Source organism: Chiloscyllium plagiosum, unplaced genomic scaffold (assembly GCF_037043375.1).
Source record: "Chiloscyllium plagiosum isolate Xiang-an unplaced genomic scaffold, Cpla_swu_hap1 HiC_scaffold_35, whole genome shotgun sequence".
Taxonomy (NCBI): Eukaryota; Metazoa; Chordata; class Chondrichthyes; order Orectolobiformes; family Hemiscylliidae; genus Chiloscyllium; species Chiloscyllium plagiosum.
The window spans coordinates 14,769,506-14,789,991 of NW_028270173.1; the positions used below are offsets into that span (position 1 = coordinate 14,769,506).

Below are 20,486 nucleotides of genomic sequence, written 5' to 3' on the forward strand. Positions count from 1 at the left end.
GGGTAAATATAGAATAATCGGGTAGGAGAATGGGTCTGGGTGGGTTACTCTTCAGTGTCAGTGTGGACCTGTTGGGCCGAAGGACCTATTTCCACACTGTAGGAATCTATGAAACATCTCGAGTTTTGAGAGCACAATCTGTGTTGACCCATTGTGTGGCACTGTAAGAGTGCCTTTTGTTGGAGATGCCAACTTGCAGGTAAGACATTAAACAGAGGTCCCGCCTGCATGTGAGAAATTATGGAACATATTTGATACACGTAAAAAAACATACTTGCGACATGCTCAGAATATGTGTGTAAAACCTTATTCTTAATACAGAACGGTATGGCATCCTCCTGGACACCTGATAAACATTCCTCTTAAAATCAAACTCTGTGAATTAACGAGCTGACAATTAATAATAACATCAACTTCATTTAAAGGAATTAACTAACTAAAAAGCCCTTTGTTACCCAGAGAATGAGAGAGGATAGTCAACAAAATGCAAATTCTTCCTTCATTGTCTAAAGGGCATGGAGATGTCAATGCTGCACAGCAATTTGCATATATAAAAAAAATTCTAGGAGAAAGTGAGGACTGCAGATATTGGAGATCAGAGCTGAAAATGTGTTGCTGGAAAAGCGCAGCAGGTCAGGCAGCATCCAAGGAGCAGGAGAATCGACGTTTCGGGCATGAGCCCTTCTTCAGGATTCCTGAAGAAGGGCTCATGCCCGAAACGTCGATTCTCCTGCTCCTTGGATGCTGCCTGACCTGCTGCGCTTTTCCAGCAACACATTTTCAGCGTATATAAAAAAATTGGCAAGCATTATAATCTGCAGACCTTATTGGTGTTAGGCAGCAGTGCATGCACAATGACTTCAAAATTTTCCAGTGATATAATCCCTGTCTTTCAATCATCCTGATTACCAGTCATCACTTAGTGCTCTGGATTATGATGGAGCTCAGAAAAGTAACAGCCTCATACAAAGAGCAATTTCAGGGAAATGTCAGTTTGGCAGTGCGTGTCTCTAACACACTGATTCCACAAGCTACAAGAGATATGAACACATCCTGAATTACTCGCATTTTAAAGTAGCACCTTTAACATAAAATGTACACAGAAGCATCATCAGATATCACCCACGACCAAACTACAGAATGATTAATGAGGAAACGGTGAGCAAAGTTTGGTTAAAGTTGAAGGGGTCAGAAAGGTAGATGGTATAGGGAGGAATGTTTAGGGTCTGAACAAATAAATGCACAGCCATTGAAAACAAACTAATGATAAGCAAGTGATCAGAATTAGCTGAGCACATCAAAACGCAGAGGATTGTGCAGCTGGAGGAGATTACAGAGATAGCAAGAGGGTTAAACAGTGAAGGGACTCATGAGTAAGGATGGAAATGAAGCACAAATCTATCAGCATGAAGAACAGCTCAAAGCTGAGACTGTCCAGTTCTGACAACAAGGTTGAGATCATAACTGTTAGTCCTCAAGGTTTCCACACATCTGTTTTCCAGCAGAGACTGGATCAGTGGTGCTGGAAGAGCACAGCAATTCAGGCAGCATCCGAGGACAGGCAAAATCGACGTTTCAGGCAAAAGCCCTTCATCAGGAATAATCAAGGGCTTTTGCCCGAAACGTCGATTTTGCCTGTCCTCGGATGCTGCCTGAATTGCTGTGCTCTTCCAGCACCACTGATCCAGAATCTGGTTTCCAGCATCTGCAGTCATTGTTTTTACCTTCCAGCAGAGACTGCTGAGTGCATGTTAATTTTGTGAAGTAATAACCTCTGCCAACTTCCTTGGTGAGGGAACATGTACACAGAGGTAAATGGCGAAGTTAGTCACTCTTACTTTCACTACATATGAACACCTTTCAGCACTTGGGTAATCTTCACCTTACCATGCTTTGTTTAAATTTCTTTTGACGCTTTGGTTTCTCATTGGACTTCGTCCTTTCAATTTGATGCCGGTGTACCCAGCCACGCAATTCATCGGCAAGTCTAGATTGGAGAGAGACATTGAAAACATCACAACTCCCAATATAACAGCGAGCCATTTAATTTATTGGCGAGTCAGCATTGGAGACACACACACACTTCATTTCCAAAATTGGTTTTCTCCACAGGGTAAATAGGTTAATGTTGGTTATGGAAAACCTTTGTTTCTGTGCAACTTCTAACTGAGGGTGGGAGAAAGAATAAAAAGGATTCTCCAGCCGTTTAGGCGATAGCTCTGGGTAAGGATTGAAGCTGGAGGTATCTCATTTCAACTGTCATTCTCCTCCTTTCTCCCCTGACCCTCACCACACACTCCCCTCCACACACACAACCCCAGCCAATGCTACCCTAACCGCCCTTCACAAGCTTAAATGTACCTGAGCGATTCGGTCTTGTTGAACTGACGGCAATCCGAGGAAGGGAAGAGGATCCGATCAATGTCACGAAGTACCAGGTCTTTTACGTCGGAGTAAGCCATAGTGATGTTGCTGAGGAAAAAGTGTCAAAGTGTGAAGAAAAGCATCGGCTCAGCCTGTTTAGGTTTAGACTGCAGTGCAGTGGATTAAACAGGACTCTCACTACCTTACTGACCAACAGTACTTCTAATGTTAACTTAACCCAGTTTAAAAGTCACACAGGAGAGACTGGTCCAATCAGTTAACATATGATCGCTCAGTCCTAACAGAGAGCAGTTAAGTTAGTGAATTCATTACACCGCAGGCAGTCACTTGACCAATTGTACCTCAATAAAGGGAGAGTTGTATACAGGTTTCACAAACTTTAAGCTTCCTGTAAGACCATAAGATTAGGAACAGAGTTTGGCCATTTGGCCCATCAAACCTGCTCCATCATTTGATCATGGTTGATATGTCTCTCAACCCCATTCTCTGGCTTCTCCTCAAAACCCTTGATCACCTGATAAATCAAGAACCTATCCATCTCCATCTTAAAGAGGCTCAATGACTTGGCCTCTGGGGTCATCACTCTGGCTGAAGAAATTCCTCCCCATCTCAGTTGAAAGACCAAGCCTTCACCTGGAAGCCATGCTCTCAGGTCCTAGTCTCCTCTATCTGTGGAACCATATTCTTTATGTCCACTCTATCCAGGTCTCTAGGTATACTCTAAGCTACAATCAGGTCTCCCTTCATCCTTCTAAACATCATGTACAGTCCCAGATTCCTCAACCACTCCTTGTATGACAAACCCTCCACCCCTCGTTTCATTCTTGTAAACCTCTTCTGGACTCCTTGTAAAGCCAGCACATCATTCCTTCCAAACAGGCCCAAACTGCACACAATATTCAACATGAGGTCTGACTAGAGCCTTATATAGTCTCAGCAGTACATCCCTCCTGCATTATAGTCCCTCTTAAAAGTAATGCGAACATTGCATTTGTTTTCCCAACTGCCAAGTGAACCTGCAATTTAAGCTTCAGAGAATTCTGAACTACGACTCCCTAGTCTGTGCGCTTCAGATTTGCAAAGCATTTCCCAATTTAGAAAACAGTCAACACCCCTATTCTTTCTACCAAAGTGCATAATCTTACATTTGATTTGGAGATGCCGGTGTTGGACTGGGGTGTACAAAGTTAAAAATCACACAACACCAGGTTATAGTCCAACAGGTTTAATTGGAAGCACACTAGCTTTCAGAGCGACACTCCTTTATCAGAAGGATTATAACCTGGTGTTGTGTGATTTTTAATCTTACATTTGTCCACATTGTATTCCATCTGCTACTTTGCCCACTCTCTTGGCCTGTCCAAGTCTTTCTGCAGCTTCCCCACTTGCTCAACACGATCTGTTCCTTCACCAATTTTCGAACATCTGCGAACTTAGCAAAAATGCCCTCTCAGATTCTCCATCCAGGTCATTAACATGAATAGTGTGGTACTAACACTGATGTCTGATGCACTCCACTAGACTGTGGCTGCTACCCAGATAAAGACCCTTCTAATTCTTACCTCTGCCAGCTAGCCAACCTTCTATCCATGCCAGTACTTTGCCTCTAACACCATGGGCTATTATCTTATTTAGCAACCTCCTGTGCAGCACTCTGTCAAAGGCCTTCTGAAAATCCAAATGGATTACATCCACTCACTCTTATCTAACTTGTTCATTACTTACTCAAAGATTTTGATCAGATGTGTTAGGTATGTCCAGCCCTTAATGAAACCATGCTGACTCAGCCCTATTTTACTAGGCACTTCCAAGTACACTACAACCCCATTCTTATTAATGGATTCTAAAATCTTACCAATAACAGAAGTCAGGTTAAACACCCTAGAATTTCCTGTCTTCTATCTCCCTCCCATCTTAAACAGGGATGTAACACTGGCCAATTTCCAGTCCTGTGGGACCCTCTCTGACTCCTGAAAGATCACCACCAGTGCTTCCACAGTCTTCTCAGCTATCTCCCCATAACCCTGGCGTGTGGTCCATCTGATACAGGTGAGTTATCCACCTTCAGATCTTTCAGCTTCCACAGCACCACTTTAGTGATGGCCACTGCACTCACCTCTGCCCCTGACTCTTGAAATTCTGCAATGCCAATTATGTCTTCCACTATGAAAACCAATGCTAAGTACCTATTCAGTTCCTCTGCCATTTCTTTCTTCCTCATTGTTACTTCTCAAGCCTCATTTTCCAGCATTTCAACATTCACATTTTCCTTTTATATATATAAAAAACTCCTTCAATCTTCTCTCAATTTACTAGTTAACTTATGCTTATCTTTCATCTCCCCCACCCCCCTTATTGCTTTTTCAGTTATCCTCTGCTGGTTTTTAAATGTTTCCCAATCCTCTGGCTTTCCATTAATCCACATTGTATGCCTTTTCTTTTGTTTTTATTCTGTCCCTGACTTCCCTTGTGAGCAATGGTTGCCCAGCTTCCCAGAGTTCGTTTCTTCTTCCTTGGAATGAATTTTTGTGTGCATCCCAAATTACCCCCAGAAACTCCTCCTATTGTTTTTCCAGTTCCTTGCGAGATTCACATCTCCCCCCCCCTCACCTCTGTCAAAGGCCCCAAAGGAGCCTACCACGTCCAGAGTTTTACCTGTACTTCCACACACGTCACTTACTGTATCCGTTGCTCCCGATGCGGTCTCCTCTACACTGGGGAGATAGGATGCCTAATTGCAGAGCGTTTCAGAGAACATCTCCAGGACACCCGCAACAACCAACCCCACTGCCCTGTGGCAGAACACTTCAACTCCCCCTCCCACTTCGCCAAGGACGTGCAGGTCCTGGGACTCCTCCATTGCCACTCCCTCACCACCTGCCGCTTGGAGGAAGAACACTCATCTTCTGCCTCAGGACCCTCTAACCTCACAGCATCAATGTGGATCTCACCAGTTTCCTCATATTCCCTACCCCCATCTTATCCCAGTTCCAACCTTTTAACTCGGCACCACCCTCATGACCTGTCCATCTTCCTTCCCGCCTTTTCGCTCCACCCTATCATCATTACCCCCACCTCCAACTACCTATCACACTCTTAGCTACCTTCCCACCAGCCCCATCCCCTCCCCCTCCCCATTTACCTCACCATCCCCTCAGCTCACAGCTTCATTCCTGATGAAGGGCTTTTGCCTGAAATGTCGATTCTCCTGCTCCTTGGATGCTGCCGGACCTGCTATGCTCTTCTAGCACCATACTCTCGACTCTAATCTCCAGTATCTGCAGTCCTCACTTTCATCTAGATTCCTCTTCCAATCAACTCTGGACAGGTCCTCCCCATATCTTTCCCAGATCATCTCAGGGACAATGAGGCACTTTTAAAACGCAGTCACTGTTCTAAGCCTCGTACCTGCTTGTACAATAGTAATCTAATTGTGACCAGACTGTTTTCAAAATGTTAATTTAGGAAACATATTGGCAACCACACTATTGTAATGCCCCTGATCTTCTGCAAAAGTGGCACTGGATTTTATACTGTCCACCTAATAGCACAGATGAAACCTCATCTCATTCAAGATATGGCACCTCTGACAGTGCAGCATTCCCTCAAGACTTTTGAAACATTCATTCAATTAGTTCCATGCTTTCTCCATAGCCCAGCCAACTTCAGATAGTTATTCACCAAGAGGGAAAGATAACTCTATTCCCCAACCCCCCTCCACTTGCCATTTGTGTCAAATATTTCAAATATGTCCCCTACAGTTATTCACCCCTTTTGTGAAAACCACAGAATCCCTAGTGTGGAAACAGGTCATTCAGTCTACAGAGTTCACACTGACCTTCCAAAGAGAATCCTACCCAGACCACCTCCCTATCCTATTTCTGTTACCCTGCATTTTCTCTGGTTAGTGCACGTAACCTATATATCCCTGGATACTGTGACAATTTAGCATGGCCAATCCACCTAACCTGCACATCTTTGAACCAAGTTTCCCCTTCTTTATCCTATTACAACTTCAACATTTTGAACTGCCTAATTAAATTTCCCTTAACTTAGGAGAGACAGCATAACCTAGTGATTCCAAAACCAGTATGGGGAAGGCGGCTGGAGGGTTTGAGCTATAGGGAGAGGCTGAATAGGCTGGGGCTGTTTTTCCTGGAGCGTCAAAGACTGAGGGGTGAGCTTATAGAGGTTTATCAAAACATGAGGGACATGGATAGGGTAAATAGACAAGGTTTCTTCCCTGGGTTGAGGGAGTCCAGAACTAGAGGGCATGGGTTTAGGGTGGGAGGAGAAAAGATTTAAAAAGGAACTAAGGGGCAACTTTTTCATGCAAAAGGTGGTGCATGTGTGAAATGAACTGCCAGAGGAAGGGGCTGGACTTGTTTCAGGAAGGCAAACAGTAAAGTGAAACTGCACAAGTTGCAGTTTTCATTTTGCATTGGCCATCTTGAGATATTGTCATTGTGATTTCAGGAGAAAGAGAAGACAGATATAAAACTCTAATTGCATTCACGTTAATTGTGGATAAACACCCAGCCAGCTATACAATTATAGATGTCATCTTCCAAAGTTTGGATCATGCACAAAGCATATTTACAGCTCACGAACAAAACGGCTACGTACCTATGACTAAAGGCAGGTAAGCCCCATTAGTGAGGGACAGGGCAGAGTGTAGCACACACAGGAGATAAGTGGGGAATAGTTCATGCTCATTAATGGGTGATCACAGCAAGTCACACAGCATCACAAGGTGGAGAAGTTGACGTTTTGGGTATAACTCTTCTTTACACCCGAAATGTAGACTTCTCCACCTCCTGATGCTGCCTGGTTTGCTGCTTCTTGCTTGTCTACTTTGGATTCCAGCATCGGCTTTTTTTTTGTCTCTCATTAATGAGTGATTGCAGACTTTCTTGCAGTGCATTGTTTCATTGCTGAGAAAGTGGGACATGCTGTCAAAGCTCATTTGTACTCATTAGCACAGATGTAAGAATACCAATTACAAACATGGTGGTTCAGTGGATAACACTGCTGCCTCACAGCGCCAGGGACCCGGGGTCAATTCCAGCCTCGGGCAACTGTCTGTGTGGAGTTTGCACATTTGCCCTGCATCTGCGTGAGTTTCCTTAGGTGTTCTGGTTTCCCCCCATAATCCAAAGATGTGCAGGTTAGGTGAATTGGCCATGTTTAAATTTCCCATAGTGTTCAGCGACTTGTAGGTTAGGTGCATTAGTCAGGGGCAAATATAGGGTAGGGAAATGGGTCTGGATGGGTTACTCATCGGAGGGTCAGTGTAGACTTGTTGGGCCGAAGAGCCTGTTTCCACACTGTTGTGATTCGAATTCTAAAAGAGAACCACAACGTACACCATGAAAACTGGGTGCTGGTTGGTTGGCAAGTTAAACAAAAACTTTGGGGTAACTGCTCCCTGCAGCAATCTCCAAGGCAACACCCTGCCCAATTTGTTTGCTACAGAATAATGGCAACAATCTATCAAATATTGCGCTGCATGGCAGCACTTTGAGACATCTGGCGGTCATGAAAAGTGCTACATAAGTGCAAGTTTTTTGAACTCCAAGGGGCATCAACTTCAACTGCTTTCTCTGCTCAGGAATCTTCCAAAATCAAATGGAGTATTCAGTTTAAATCCTTCTCAGCACTACTCTGTTAGCTTTATTGAGAAGATAGATTTGATGGCATGTATAACCGCCCTTCCCCTCCATTACGAAGGAATGAACAAATTATGAGTACATAGTTATAAATTTCAAGCAATACAATTAAAAGCTGAAAACCACAAGCTGTCAACTGTAATTTCCACCCCATAATAAAAAAGTACTTTAATAAACATTGCCTGGAAATAGGAGGTTAATTTAACGGACTTGGGAGTTTCGATTCCGCACACACAACTCTCATTTTGTTTCTTGCATCTTTACAAGAAATAAATCTTGCTCTGTAGACTTTTATTTGTCATGCAATGGGATCAGGAAATAAATGAAGTGTGTAACTCTTATCTGAGGGGGCTTGCAGGTCTCCAAGAGAGCAAGAAACAAACCGGCAGAGGAGCAGGGTAAGGAAGGCCTCTCTGTGTTTTGCCTGCCTGCATCCAGAGCTGCTATTGTAGCAGATGATGCAGAGATAGTGAAGGGCGCACAGCAACCAATAATAATCAGCCTGCTGAGTGCCCTCAAACCCACAGCAGCAACCACAAATTCCAGACATGCTAGCTCACTGGGTGGCTAATTCTTACTTTGTAAATAGGTTTACTCCATTGGGCAGAAGGGAATGTTTTTGTACCAACAGCTTAGCCTACTTTGACTACAAGCACAGGCTGTACAATAGACAGGATTTCCATAACAACTGTAATCACACTACACAGCATTCACGGTGAGCCAGATAAGGATCAATGTTCTGCATGGACTTTGGGCCACACATGTATTGCTTTTAATGTCTCAGGAATTTGCTTGCTTCGGAAATTTAATAGAGCAGTACTCCTGCAAGTAAAATTGGCAACAAATCGACACTGGACGAGCTGACATTTAAAGTACCACCAATTTCCAATATCTTTCCCCAATTAGAAACTGGATGAGATCATTCAGCCCATTCAATTTATTCCACCATTTAGTGTGATTGCGGCTCAGAGAACTCACTTCACCTGCTTGATTAGGTTCTATGCTCCTTTATAATCACTGGAAATGATCTGTCTTCAGATTTAAAATGAGTAATTATTACGAGCATTATTTCTTGCAAGGGAGAAGGAAGAAAACTCTACAGGTCTATAAATCCTTCTCAGAGTAGGGAAAAATATTCCTAACTTACTTCCTGAAAGACCTGGTTCTGATATGTAAAAAGTACATCTTTATATCACGACATCCTCCACAGGAGTAATTTTCTCTACACACTATCACATTTCTCTCGAAATCATGAAAAGTAGAGTCACATTGCCTCTCAATCAATAGTATAGCAATGCAACTCTAGTTCATGCCATCCTGCCTCCTAATTGATAACTTACTATGAAGCCAACTGTGGTTCAGTACATTGAAAACAATGTTCAATAGCTGTGATTCAAGTCACCGGAGTGGTGTTTAAACACTGAGGATATAATGTATGTGCACCCTCTGATGGGAGGATAAGGAAACAAGACCATGTCAATGCATACAGCCAAGGAAATATGTGAGAGAATATTTGGAAAGAAATATCTTACCCCAATCTTAAATGGGTTAATAAAGACTTTATTCACCACGGGATGGAGGTGATATTGGCTGGACGAGTATTTCAATGCCCAACAAAGACTTATCTAGGGCTCGGCAAGACTGATGTATAAAGAATGACTGTATCGATTAAGATTATATTCACTGGAATTTAGAAGCGTGAGGGGGGAATATCAGAATACCTAGAAAATTCTGAGGACCACAGAGGGTAAATGCAGGAAAGATGTTCCCAATGACTGAGTAGTCTAAAACCAGGAGACACAGAGAATACAGGGTAGACCATTTAAGACTGAAACAAGAAGAAATGTTTTCACCCAGAGAGTGGCAAGCCTGTGGGATTCTTTGCCACAGAAAGCAGTTGAGGCTAAAATATTGAATATCTTCAAAGAGGAGTCAGACATGGTTCTCAGGGTGAAAGGGTTCAAACAGCATTGAAGAAAGCAGTTACAGGGTGTGGACTTGAATGATCAGCTATCATCATACTGAATGTTGGAGAAGGCTTAAAATTCCCAATAACCTATACTTGCATCTATTTTCTGCAGAGGATAAAGAGTGTGGGGCATATTTAAGAGGGAAATCAGAAAAGCAAAGAGGGGATATGAGATAGTCTTGAAAAATAAGGTGAAGGATAATCCAGAGAGCTTCTACAAGAATAGGACGTCTTAAAGATCAACCAAGTCATCTTTGTGTTGAACCATAGGAGTTGGGAGAGATATTAATGAATATTTTGCTTTTGTTTTATAATGGAGAAAGGGAAATAAATATTGATATTTCCAAAACAATTCATAGAACAGAAGAGGAAGTGCTGAAGGTCTTAGAAAACTAAACGTAGATAAATCTCTGGGACCTGATCAAGTATACCTCAATGTTGGGGGAAATTAAGAGGAAATTGCAGGGCCCCGATCAGAAATATCTATAACCACAGGGGAGGTGTTGGATGACTGAAGGTGGCTAATATGTTGTGTCTTCATTTAAGAAAGGCTGTAAAGAGAAACCTGGGAACCACAGTCCTGAGAGTCTGACTTCGGTGGTGGGTAAGTTGCTGAAGGTGATTCTGAAAGATAGGATTTATATGTATTTGAAGAGGCAAGGTATGATTAAGGATACTCAGCATGGTTTTGTGTGAGAGAAATTATATCTCTCAAATTTGATTTTTTTTTTGAGGATGTAACCAAAAATATTGATGAGAGCAGAACGGTAGATTTTGTTTATTTAGACTTTTGTAAAGCCTTTGACAAGGTTCCACATGGTAAACTAATTAGTAAAATTAGATCACGTGGGATTCAGGATGAGCTTGCCAATTAGATACAAAAGTGGCTGAATGGCAGGAGACAGACTGGAGGTGGACAGTTGATATTCAGACTGGAGAGCTTTGACCAGCAGTGTTCCACAGGGATCAGTACAGAGTCCACTTTTGTTTGTCATTTATATAAATGACTTAGATGAGAATGGATTTTAGATCAGTGGTGCTGGAAAAGCACAGCAGGTCAGGCAGCAACCGAGGAGCAGGAAGATCGACATTTCGGGCAAAAGTCCTTCATCAGGAATCCTGATGAAGGGCTTTTGCCCGAAACGTTGATTTTCCTGCTCCTCGGATGCTGCCTGACCTGCTGTGCTTTTCCAGCACCACTCTGATCTAAATTCTGGTTTCCAGCATCTGCATTCCTCACTTTTGCCTTAGATGAGAATGGAGGAAGCATGGTCAGTAAGTTTGTGGATGACACCAAAAATGGTGGTATAGTGGACAGTGAAGAATGCTATTGCAAAGGGATCTTGATCAATTGGGTCGTTGGGCTGAGAGTGGCAGATGGAATTTAATTAGGATAAATGTGAGGTATTGCAGTTTGGTAAAACAAGCAAGGGCAGGACTTACACAATTGATGATACGGCCATGGGTAGAACGTTCCTCTCAGTCCAAAGATGTGCAGGTCAGGTGAATTGGCCATGCCAAATTGCCCGTAGTGTTAGGTAAGGGGTAAACGTAGGGGTATGGGTGCGTTGTGCTTCGGCGGGGCGGTGTGGACTTGTTGGGCCAAAGGGCCTGTTTCCACACTAAGTAATCTAATCTAAAAAAAACTAGGGGTTCAGGTACAAAATCCTTTCAAATTTGTGTCACATATAGATAAGGTGGTTAAGGCAGCTTTTACCATGCTTGCTTTCGCTGCTCAGACCTTTGAGTGTGGGAGTTGGGACGTTATGTTGAGGTTGCACAGGATTTGGTGAGGCCTGTTTTGGAGGACTGTGTCCAGTTCTAGTCACACTATTCTAAGAAGGATATTATTAAGCTGGAGAGGGTTTAGAAGAGAGTTACCAGAATGTTGTCGAGTTATAAGGACAGGCTGGATAAGCTGGGGCTTTTCTCACTGGAGCATAGGAGGTTGAGAGATAACCTTACAGAGGTTTGTAAAATCATGAGGGGCATGGATAAGGTGAATGGCAGGTGTCTTTTCTCTTGGGTGGGACATTTCAAGACATGGTGCGGCACTATTTTTGAAAGAAGGATTTTAAAAGGACATGAGGGGCAACATTTTTTTAAATACACAGAGTGGTTAGTGTGTGGAAGTGGTGGATGCAGGTACAATTTCAACTTTTTAAAAGACATTTGTATAAGTACATAAATAGGAAAGGTTTGGAGGGATTTGGGCGAAGCACAGGCAAGTGGGACTACTTCAGTTTGGGATTATGGTCAGCATGGACTGGTTGGACTGAAGGGTGTGTTTATTCTGCATGGCTCTTTGTCTATAAAGGGCAGTTTTCCAATAGCTTTCCCGATTTCTGCAAGTGATTGTAACATCTTAAAGATTATGCACCTGAACCTGTAAGTCTCTTTGGACATTTGCTGCATTTAACTTCATACCGTATAGAAAGCACCTAATCTATCCTTTCTCAATCCAAAATGAATAACGTTACACTTTCCTCCACTGAACTCCACCTGCCACACTTCTGCCCATTCACTTAGCCTATCAATATCTCGGAGTAATTTTATGCTACCATATACAAATAAAATGTAAATTTAAAAGACTCAAGTCTAACAGTGATTGTTATAAAAACCCAGCTGGTTCACAAGTCTCCTTTAGGAAAGGAAATCTGCCATCTTTAACTGCTCTGGCCTACATGTGAATCAGAACCAGTCGACTGTGAACCACCCTCTCAAAAGGTCAATAAGTCGCTCCACTGTATCTGCTTGAAAGATGTTCAATTGGAGGCTCAACACTACTCTTCTGAGGGCAATTGAGGATCGTCAACAAATACTGGCCTAGCCAGTGACATTCATGCCCCAATAAAGAATAATTTATAGAGAGCAATGCTACGCAATAATATAGAGTGTGGTGCTGGAAAAGCATAGCAGGTCAGGCCACATCACAGGAGCAGAAGAATCAACGTTTCTGGCATAAGCCCTTCATGAGGAAGGGCTTATGCCCAAAATGTCGATTCTGCGATTCCTGATGAATGGGTTATGCCTGAAGCATTGATTTTCTTGCTCCTCGGATGCTGCCCAACCTGTTGTGCTTTTCCAGCACAACACTCTCGACTCTGATCTCCAACATCTGCAGTCCTCACTTTCTCCTACGCAATAATATACACTAATTACTGTTAACAGTGGGAGTATTCCACAGGGACTTGATCCTCTCGGTTTGAAAACCGCCGGTAATGAGTGAACATAAGAAATCTAAAGAACCCAGTGCATCATGCAAAATCAAGCATTGCTCTTTCCTCAAAAGCTTGCAAACATGCAGCATTTAAAATGAATATATTCTCCCTCTCTGCTTTGTTTCTTTGAAGCCAAAATTATGGTGAGATTTTGTCACACTAAACATTGAACAGATTCCTACATCTCAAAATCTGAAAGCTTACTTCTGTTCTTTCCCTTCGTTAAAATCCAGCTAGCAGTAACCAGACGTCAAACTTGGAATGAGTTGTTCCTTCTTTACATGTAGGGCAGTGGGTTAATGTACAGCCCTTTCAGCTATCAATCAAACTCAATTCAGAATGGAGGAAATAAAAATCTTTCTCCACCAATTCTCCAATCCCCTGGCTCAGAACTGCTAATGCATTCCTTCTTCTTTCCAGCTGACTTCCAGCCACCTTGCTCTCTTCTGTTATTTCCACATGAGACATCTCCACTTTTGAAGACACTGCGGAGTCTTTCTTAACCAAAGCATTCTAATCGCACCCCTCCACCCCAAACAGCCAATCTCCGCTCTCTCTCCATATTCTTGTCCATCTCTGTTTTCACAGAGTGTGCACTCTACTAGATGGGAGTTATTGCTGTTTTGGGACAATTGATTGAAATCAAATGAGAAGGTTCAAAGGAGGGAGTAAGACTTAATGTAGATCCTGCTTCCAGTCTCTGCAAAAGATACCTGATATAAGAATTCAAAACTCAGAGGCACATGGGTGTCAAGGGTGCTTGACAGGGAACAAAGGAGATTTACCAGGGATGAAGAATTTTAACTTCAGTACGAGGTTTAATTGGAGAAGCTAGGGTTGTTCTCCTTGAAGGAAATGAAATTGAGAGGACATTTAATATTGATTACAGCAATTACAGGATTATGACAGGGTTAATTAAGGTAGACAAAATAAAGCTGCTCCCAATGGCTGATTGTACAAGAATGAGGGGACTCTAACTGAAGATTTTGTACATTTCAGGGAGATTCTGAGGTAGAACTTTATTATATAGCAAGTGCAGCTGACCTACAAATTCAGCCTACTAGGGCAGGAGAAAGAGAGATGTTTAAAGGTTAAAAGCAAAATCAGATGAGTACTTAAAGAAACAAACCTGTAGGGCTCTGAGAACAGACTCAGGAATGGGACCGACTGGATTGCTCTAATGCTAGCATGGACTGAATGGCCTCCTTCAACACTGTAATGACTTCATGTTTTGGATAGCAGAAGCTGAGGTCGCTCAGCCTGGCTGCAGAGTTGAAAATTAGGGGCACAGTATCAGAATAAAACATTAATAAGAAGGCTGTGATTCTTTGGACTTCTCCACACCAGAATATACACTCAAGACGGAAATTGATGGGTTCCGGACCATAATTGGAATTGCGGGATGTGGGGCAGGGCTGTGATAGTGGAGCTAAGGTAGAAAATTAGAATGGCAAAGCAGGTTCAAGTGGGCCATATTGGCGTACTCCTGCCCATTTTCTTATGCTGATACTGGTCTCGCTGGGAGGATTGGGGCAGGTTTGATTTCAGAGTTTGGGCTTTGATGCAGAATCTGGCTGCATATGAACTACAAGAATCCAAAAACAAACAAAAAAATGGGAGATTCAAATAGTGGGAGATCTGTCCTTCACTGTTAACTGAAGTCTTGTTGAAGACAGTACAAAAGAAATAAAGAATCAGCAAAGCAAGTTCAAGATTAGGATTATTAGGAACAACAAGGAGCAACGGAAGGAATTTTCTGGCGCCAATATCAGCATTAACAATCTGTGGGCGGGAGATAAGGTCAGAAGGCAATCTACCTGTTTATTCAGTGCTGCCTTGGAAACCAGACTAACCAAAGTATAAATGTGCAACCCTGGAGCAAATTGGCAGCGGCTGGGAGATTTGCTGAAGATTAACATGTATACTTACACAGCAAATCAGATTTAACTCTTAAAGGTTGGAACACCAATCTGGCCATGGAGAAAAGGACACACATTACCAATGACCAGGTTCAGGATAACTGTTTTTAGTAACTGTTTAACTTTATGCCAATTTTTTACTCAAGCTGCAATTTACACAGACTGCAGTTGAAAGTATTTCCCAACTCTGCATACAGGCTAGGTTTGTATTCAAACATTGCCTTGAATATTTGTAAACACCTTTTTCCTTTCAAAAGCTTGGCGAAACATTTTGAGAAACATCTTTTTGGAGCAATGAGATGCAAAGGTTTAGGATGGAGATTCCAAGCCTCAGGACATGGGCAGTTGACGGCATGGCCTACTGATGGCACAGCAATTAAAATTAAGCTAATTAGGCAGCCAGAATGGGAGGGCTGCAAATAGTGCAGGGTGGCAAGACTGCAGGCATTTAGAGTGAGAGGGATGGGAGAATCCACCAAGGGATTTGAAAGGATGGATAAGAATTGTCGAACCAAGACAATACCAATGTAGGTCAGCAAGCACTGAAGCTGACCGATGAATAGGATTTGGTGCGGTCAGTCAGAAGGGTAAATTACAGTAGAGCCCCCACCAAATCCACAGGGGATACATTCCTGACCTACCGCGGATAGGTGCAAACCCATTCATTCAAATAAATAACACAACTTCCCAGCAGACTCCTGGTCCCTGCTTCTGGAATGTTCCCTTTTATATGTTCGGGCCACGATAAACCACGGGCAAGTGAAACCGCGGTAACTGAACCCATGGATATGGGGGTCGCCCTGTAAAAGAAACAATCAGGGAGGGACATTAAAGTCCATTCAATCTAATCTACCTTTCTCATCTTTAATGTTGCTTCATTCACTGGTCTAAATGAATTGGGAGAAACTGAGGACTGCAGATACCGGACATCAGAGTCAAAAAGTATGGTGCTGGAAAAACACAGCAGGTCAGGCAGCATCCGAGGAGCAGGAGAGCCCTTGCAGAAGGGCTTATGCTTGAAACTTCGACTCTCCTGCTCCTCAGATGCTGCCTGACCGGCTGTGCTTTTCCAGCACCACACTTTTTGACTCTGGTTTAAATGAATGCAGGATACATGCCTCAGCCTGGCTGCAGCCCAACTTACTGCTGATCGGTGTGTACACGTCAGCTGCTGAATCACAAACCTGTATTTTCATCTTCCTTTCCTAGTGAATGCCATCAGTCACATTCCTTACACCACTTATTAAAGCTTTTGTTACATTCCTCCTGACATCCAGTGAAGTGGTTCACAGCTCCTCTTCTCTAGCCCACAGTAAAGAGGGATTAAATGGGTTTGCCTCCTGGGTGTTTCCTGCAAGAACCCAAGGTAGTACAACAACATGTGCAGCCTGAAAATGTGTTGCTGGAAAAGCGCAGCAGGTCAGGCAGCATCCAGGGAACAGGAGAATCGACGTTTCGGGCATAAGCCCTTCTTCAGGATTCCTGAAGAAGGGCTTATGCCCGAAACGTCGATTCTCCTGCTCCCTGGATGCTGCCTGACCTGCTGCGCTTTTCCAGCAACACATTTTCAGCTCTGATCTCCAGCATCTGCAGACCTCACTTTCTCCTCAAACATGTGCAGCCTGACTAGGATAGCCTCCAGTTTCAGCATCAATACTAGATTGTAAACCCCATAAAAATGATCAATACCGAGAAGAGGTCTACAATCCACAGTACGTGACTGGGTCAATTAACACCCAGAATGTTTTAGCTTCCTCTCATTCTCTTTAATTCCAACCCAGTGGACACACCCCAGCCATTCTGGTCTTAAACGTGCAATATCTTGAATTAATCAACACTGAGCTTCCATTCCTGGTCAGTTCAGTTTCAAATCTTTATTAAACTCTTTTTGCATGATTGTGGCTGTCTCCACAATGCAAATCTTTCTCAACTTCCATAACTTGGAGCCAGTGAAGTGAACTGTCTTGTATTGAGAATACAGTTTTAATTGAGTGCTCACCCTCCAGTCACCTGCTACCAGAATCAGCTACCAGAAGCCCAGAGAGACAGCTCTGTTAAACTTCTGTCCTAGGACACCCTGAAACAACACATGCTCCTTCCTGCTATGTGAATACATTTTTTTTATCTTGCGCATCAGTAATGTAGGTTTTTGATTCTGGATACATGCCATCTTTGGTTTATAAACTTGTTGCTCATGAATCTTATCAAAGATGTAAAGGAAGCATAGAGCTTTCATATTTTGTAATTTTATCATTTCCCAAACCAAACCACCATGTTACTAAACTAGCATTGTGGAAATTTGCCCAGGTTCAGCCCGTCAACGAGGAGGACAAGTCAAATTTGGCCAATTACCACCCCAGTGGCAAAATGCAGGGAATGGGGACAATCAAAATGTGGAGCTGGTTTAAGGAACAGGTATTGCGTGCCTTGGGTAGGTATGTCCCTGTCACGCAGGGAGGAAATGATAAGGTAACGTAACCGTGGTTTAATAATGAAATTGTATCTCTTGTTAAGCGGAAGAAGGAGGCTTATGTGACATTGAGATGAGATGGTTCAAATGAGGCGATGAAGAGTTACAGATTAGCAAGGAAACGTCAAAGAGGGGACATGAGCAGTCTTCAGCAGGTAGAATAAAGGAAAACCCTGAAGCTTTCGATAGGTATGTGAGGAATAAAAGGATGATTAGGGTAGGAATAGGGCCAGTCCAAGAAAGTGGGAAATTGTGTTGGACCCTGTGGAGATCGGAGAGGTGCTAAACGAATATTTCTCATCTGTTTTCATTCAGGAAAAGGAGAATATAGTAGAGGGGACAATTGAGGTATGGGCCATTAGACTACAAAGAATTGAGGTGAGTAAGGATGTGATGTTATCAATTCTAGAAGATGCGAAAGTAGGTAAGTCCCCTGGGCCTTGGATAGGATTTATCAGAGGATTCTGTGGAAAGCTAGACAGGAGATGGCGGAGCCTTTGGCTTTGATCTCTGAGTCGTCATTGTCGACAGGTTTAGTACCAGAGGATGGGAGGATTGCAAATGTTGCGCCCTTCAAGAAAGGCAGTAGAGATAACCTAGGTAATTATAGACCAGTGAGTCTGTTGTAGGAAGTATTAGAAGAGATATGATTTATAATCATTTAGCAAGCAATAAGTTGATTGCAGATAGTCAACATGGTTTCGTCAAGGGCAGATCTTGTTTCACAAACCTCATTGAGTTTTTTGAGAAGAAGGTGACCAAGTATGTGGACGAGAGTAAGGCAGTTGACGTGGGTGTACATGGAGGTAAAAACATTCCTGATGAAGGGCTTTTGCCCAAAACGTCGATTTTGCCTGTCCTCGGATGCTGCCTGAACTGCTGTGCTCTTCCAGCACCACTGATCCAGAAAGTGGGTGTACATGGACTTCAGTAAAGCCTTTGATAAGGTTCCACATGATAGGCTTTTGGAGAAAATGTGGAGGCATTGGATTAAAGGTGATTTAACAGTTTTGTCTTAGAAATGGCTTTCTGTAAGGAGACAGCGAGTGCTGATTGATGGAAAATATTCAACCTGGAGTCCGGTTACTGGTGGTGTGCCACAAGGATCTATTTTGGGACGACTGCGGTTTGTCATTTTTATACATGACTTGGACGCAGGCATAGGCGGGTGGGTTAGTAAATTTGCAAATGACACTAAAGTCGTTGGAGTGGTGGACAGTGTGGAAGAACGTTGCAGATTGCAGGGGTCTTGGATAAACACAGAATTGGGCTGAGAGGTGGCAAATGGAGTTCAATGTAGATAAATGTGAGGTGATTCACTTTGGGAAGTACAACAGCAAGGCAAAATACTGGGTCAATGGAAAGATTCTTGGTAGTGTGTATGTGTAGAGGGATCTTGGAGTCCATGTACATAGATCCCTCAAAGTTGCCACCCAGGTTGTTAGTGCTGTTAAGAAGGCATACGGTGTGTTAGGTTTTATTGGTAGAGGGATTGAGTTCTGGAACTGTGATGTCATGCTGCAACTGTACAAAGCGCTAGTGAGGCCTCACTTGGAGTATTGTGTAAAATTCTGGTCTCCCCATTACAGGAAAGATGTGGAAGCATTGGAAAAAGTGCAGAGGAGATTTACCAGGATGTTGCCTGGTCTGGAGGGATGGTTTTGAGGAAAGGCTGAGGGACATAAGTCTGTTCGCATTAGAGAGAAGAAAGCTAAGAGGGGATTTAATGGAGACATACATGATCAGAGGATTAAATAGGGTGGACAATGACAGTCTTTTTCCTAGGATGATGACGTCGGCTTGTACAAGGGGGCATAGCTGCAAATTGAGGGGTGACAGATTTAAGACAGATGTTAGAGGCAGGTTCTTTTATCAGAGAATGGTAAGGGCATGGAATGCCCTGCCTGCCAATGAAGTTAACTCAGCCACATTAGGAGCATTTAAACAGTCCTTGGATAAGCATATGGATGATGATGGAATTGCGTAGGGGGAATAGGCTTAGATTAGTTCACAGGTCACTGCAACATCGAGGTCTGAAGGGCCTGTTCTGCACTGTATTATTCTATGTTCATAACTAGGTTGAGTGTGTTGGAAACCAATTTCATAGTTCTTGGGTCCCTCTGCAGGAATAACTCATGTCGAGCCCTGATCAAACCATTCTCAGCTGCTTCAAATGACCTTTACTCCTACATCAGCTCAGAAATAGACAATAGGTGCAGGAGTAGGCCATTCTGCCCTTCGAGCTTGCACCACCATTCATTATGATCATGGCTGATCATCCTCAATCAGTATCCTGTTCCTGCCTTATCTCTATAACCCTTGATTCCACTATCCTGGAGAGCTCTATCCAACTCTTTCTTAAACGAATCCAGAGACTGGGCCTCCACTGCTTTCTGGGGCAGAGCATTCCACACACCCACCACTCTCTGGGTGAAGAAGTTTCTCCTCATCTCTGTCATAAATGGCCTACCCCTTATTTTTAATCTGTGTCCTCTGGTTCGGGACTCACCCACCAGCAGAAACATGTTTCCTGCCTCCAGAGTGTCCAATCCTTTAATAATCTTATATGTCTCAATCAGATCCCCTCTCAGTCTTCTAAACTCAAGGGTATGCAATCCCAGGCGCTCCAATCTTTCAAACTAAGATAGTCCCGCCATTCCAGGAATTGACCTTGTGAACCTACGCTGCACTTCCTCAATAGCCAGAAATGTCTTTCCTCAAATTTGGAGACCAGAACTGCACACAATATTCCAGGTGCGGTTTCACCAGGGCCCTGTACAGCTGCAGAAGAACCTCTTTGCTTCTATACTCAATCCCTCTTGTTATGAAGGCCAGCATGCTATTAGCTTTCTT

At 43.1% G+C, this 20,486-nt stretch overlaps 1 protein-coding gene across 3 annotated transcripts in view; it reads right to left on the bottom strand.

Annotated features, from left to right (window-relative positions):
* Window positions 1–20,486, bottom strand: part of atf6b (activating transcription factor 6 beta) — a 99,891-nt gene that overhangs the window by 21,592 nt on the left and 57,813 nt on the right. For all 3 annotated transcript variants that reach the window (XM_043678193.2, XM_087979295.1, XM_087979296.1), the window contains 2 exons: window positions 2,362–2,472; window positions 1,888–1,987 (listed from right to left, as the gene is read on the bottom strand). In XM_043678193.2, the coding sequence (XP_043534128.1) occupies window positions 1,888–1,987; window positions 2,362–2,472 (211 nt within the window). The remainder of the gene's footprint in view (window positions 1–1,887; window positions 1,988–2,361; window positions 2,473–20,486) is intronic.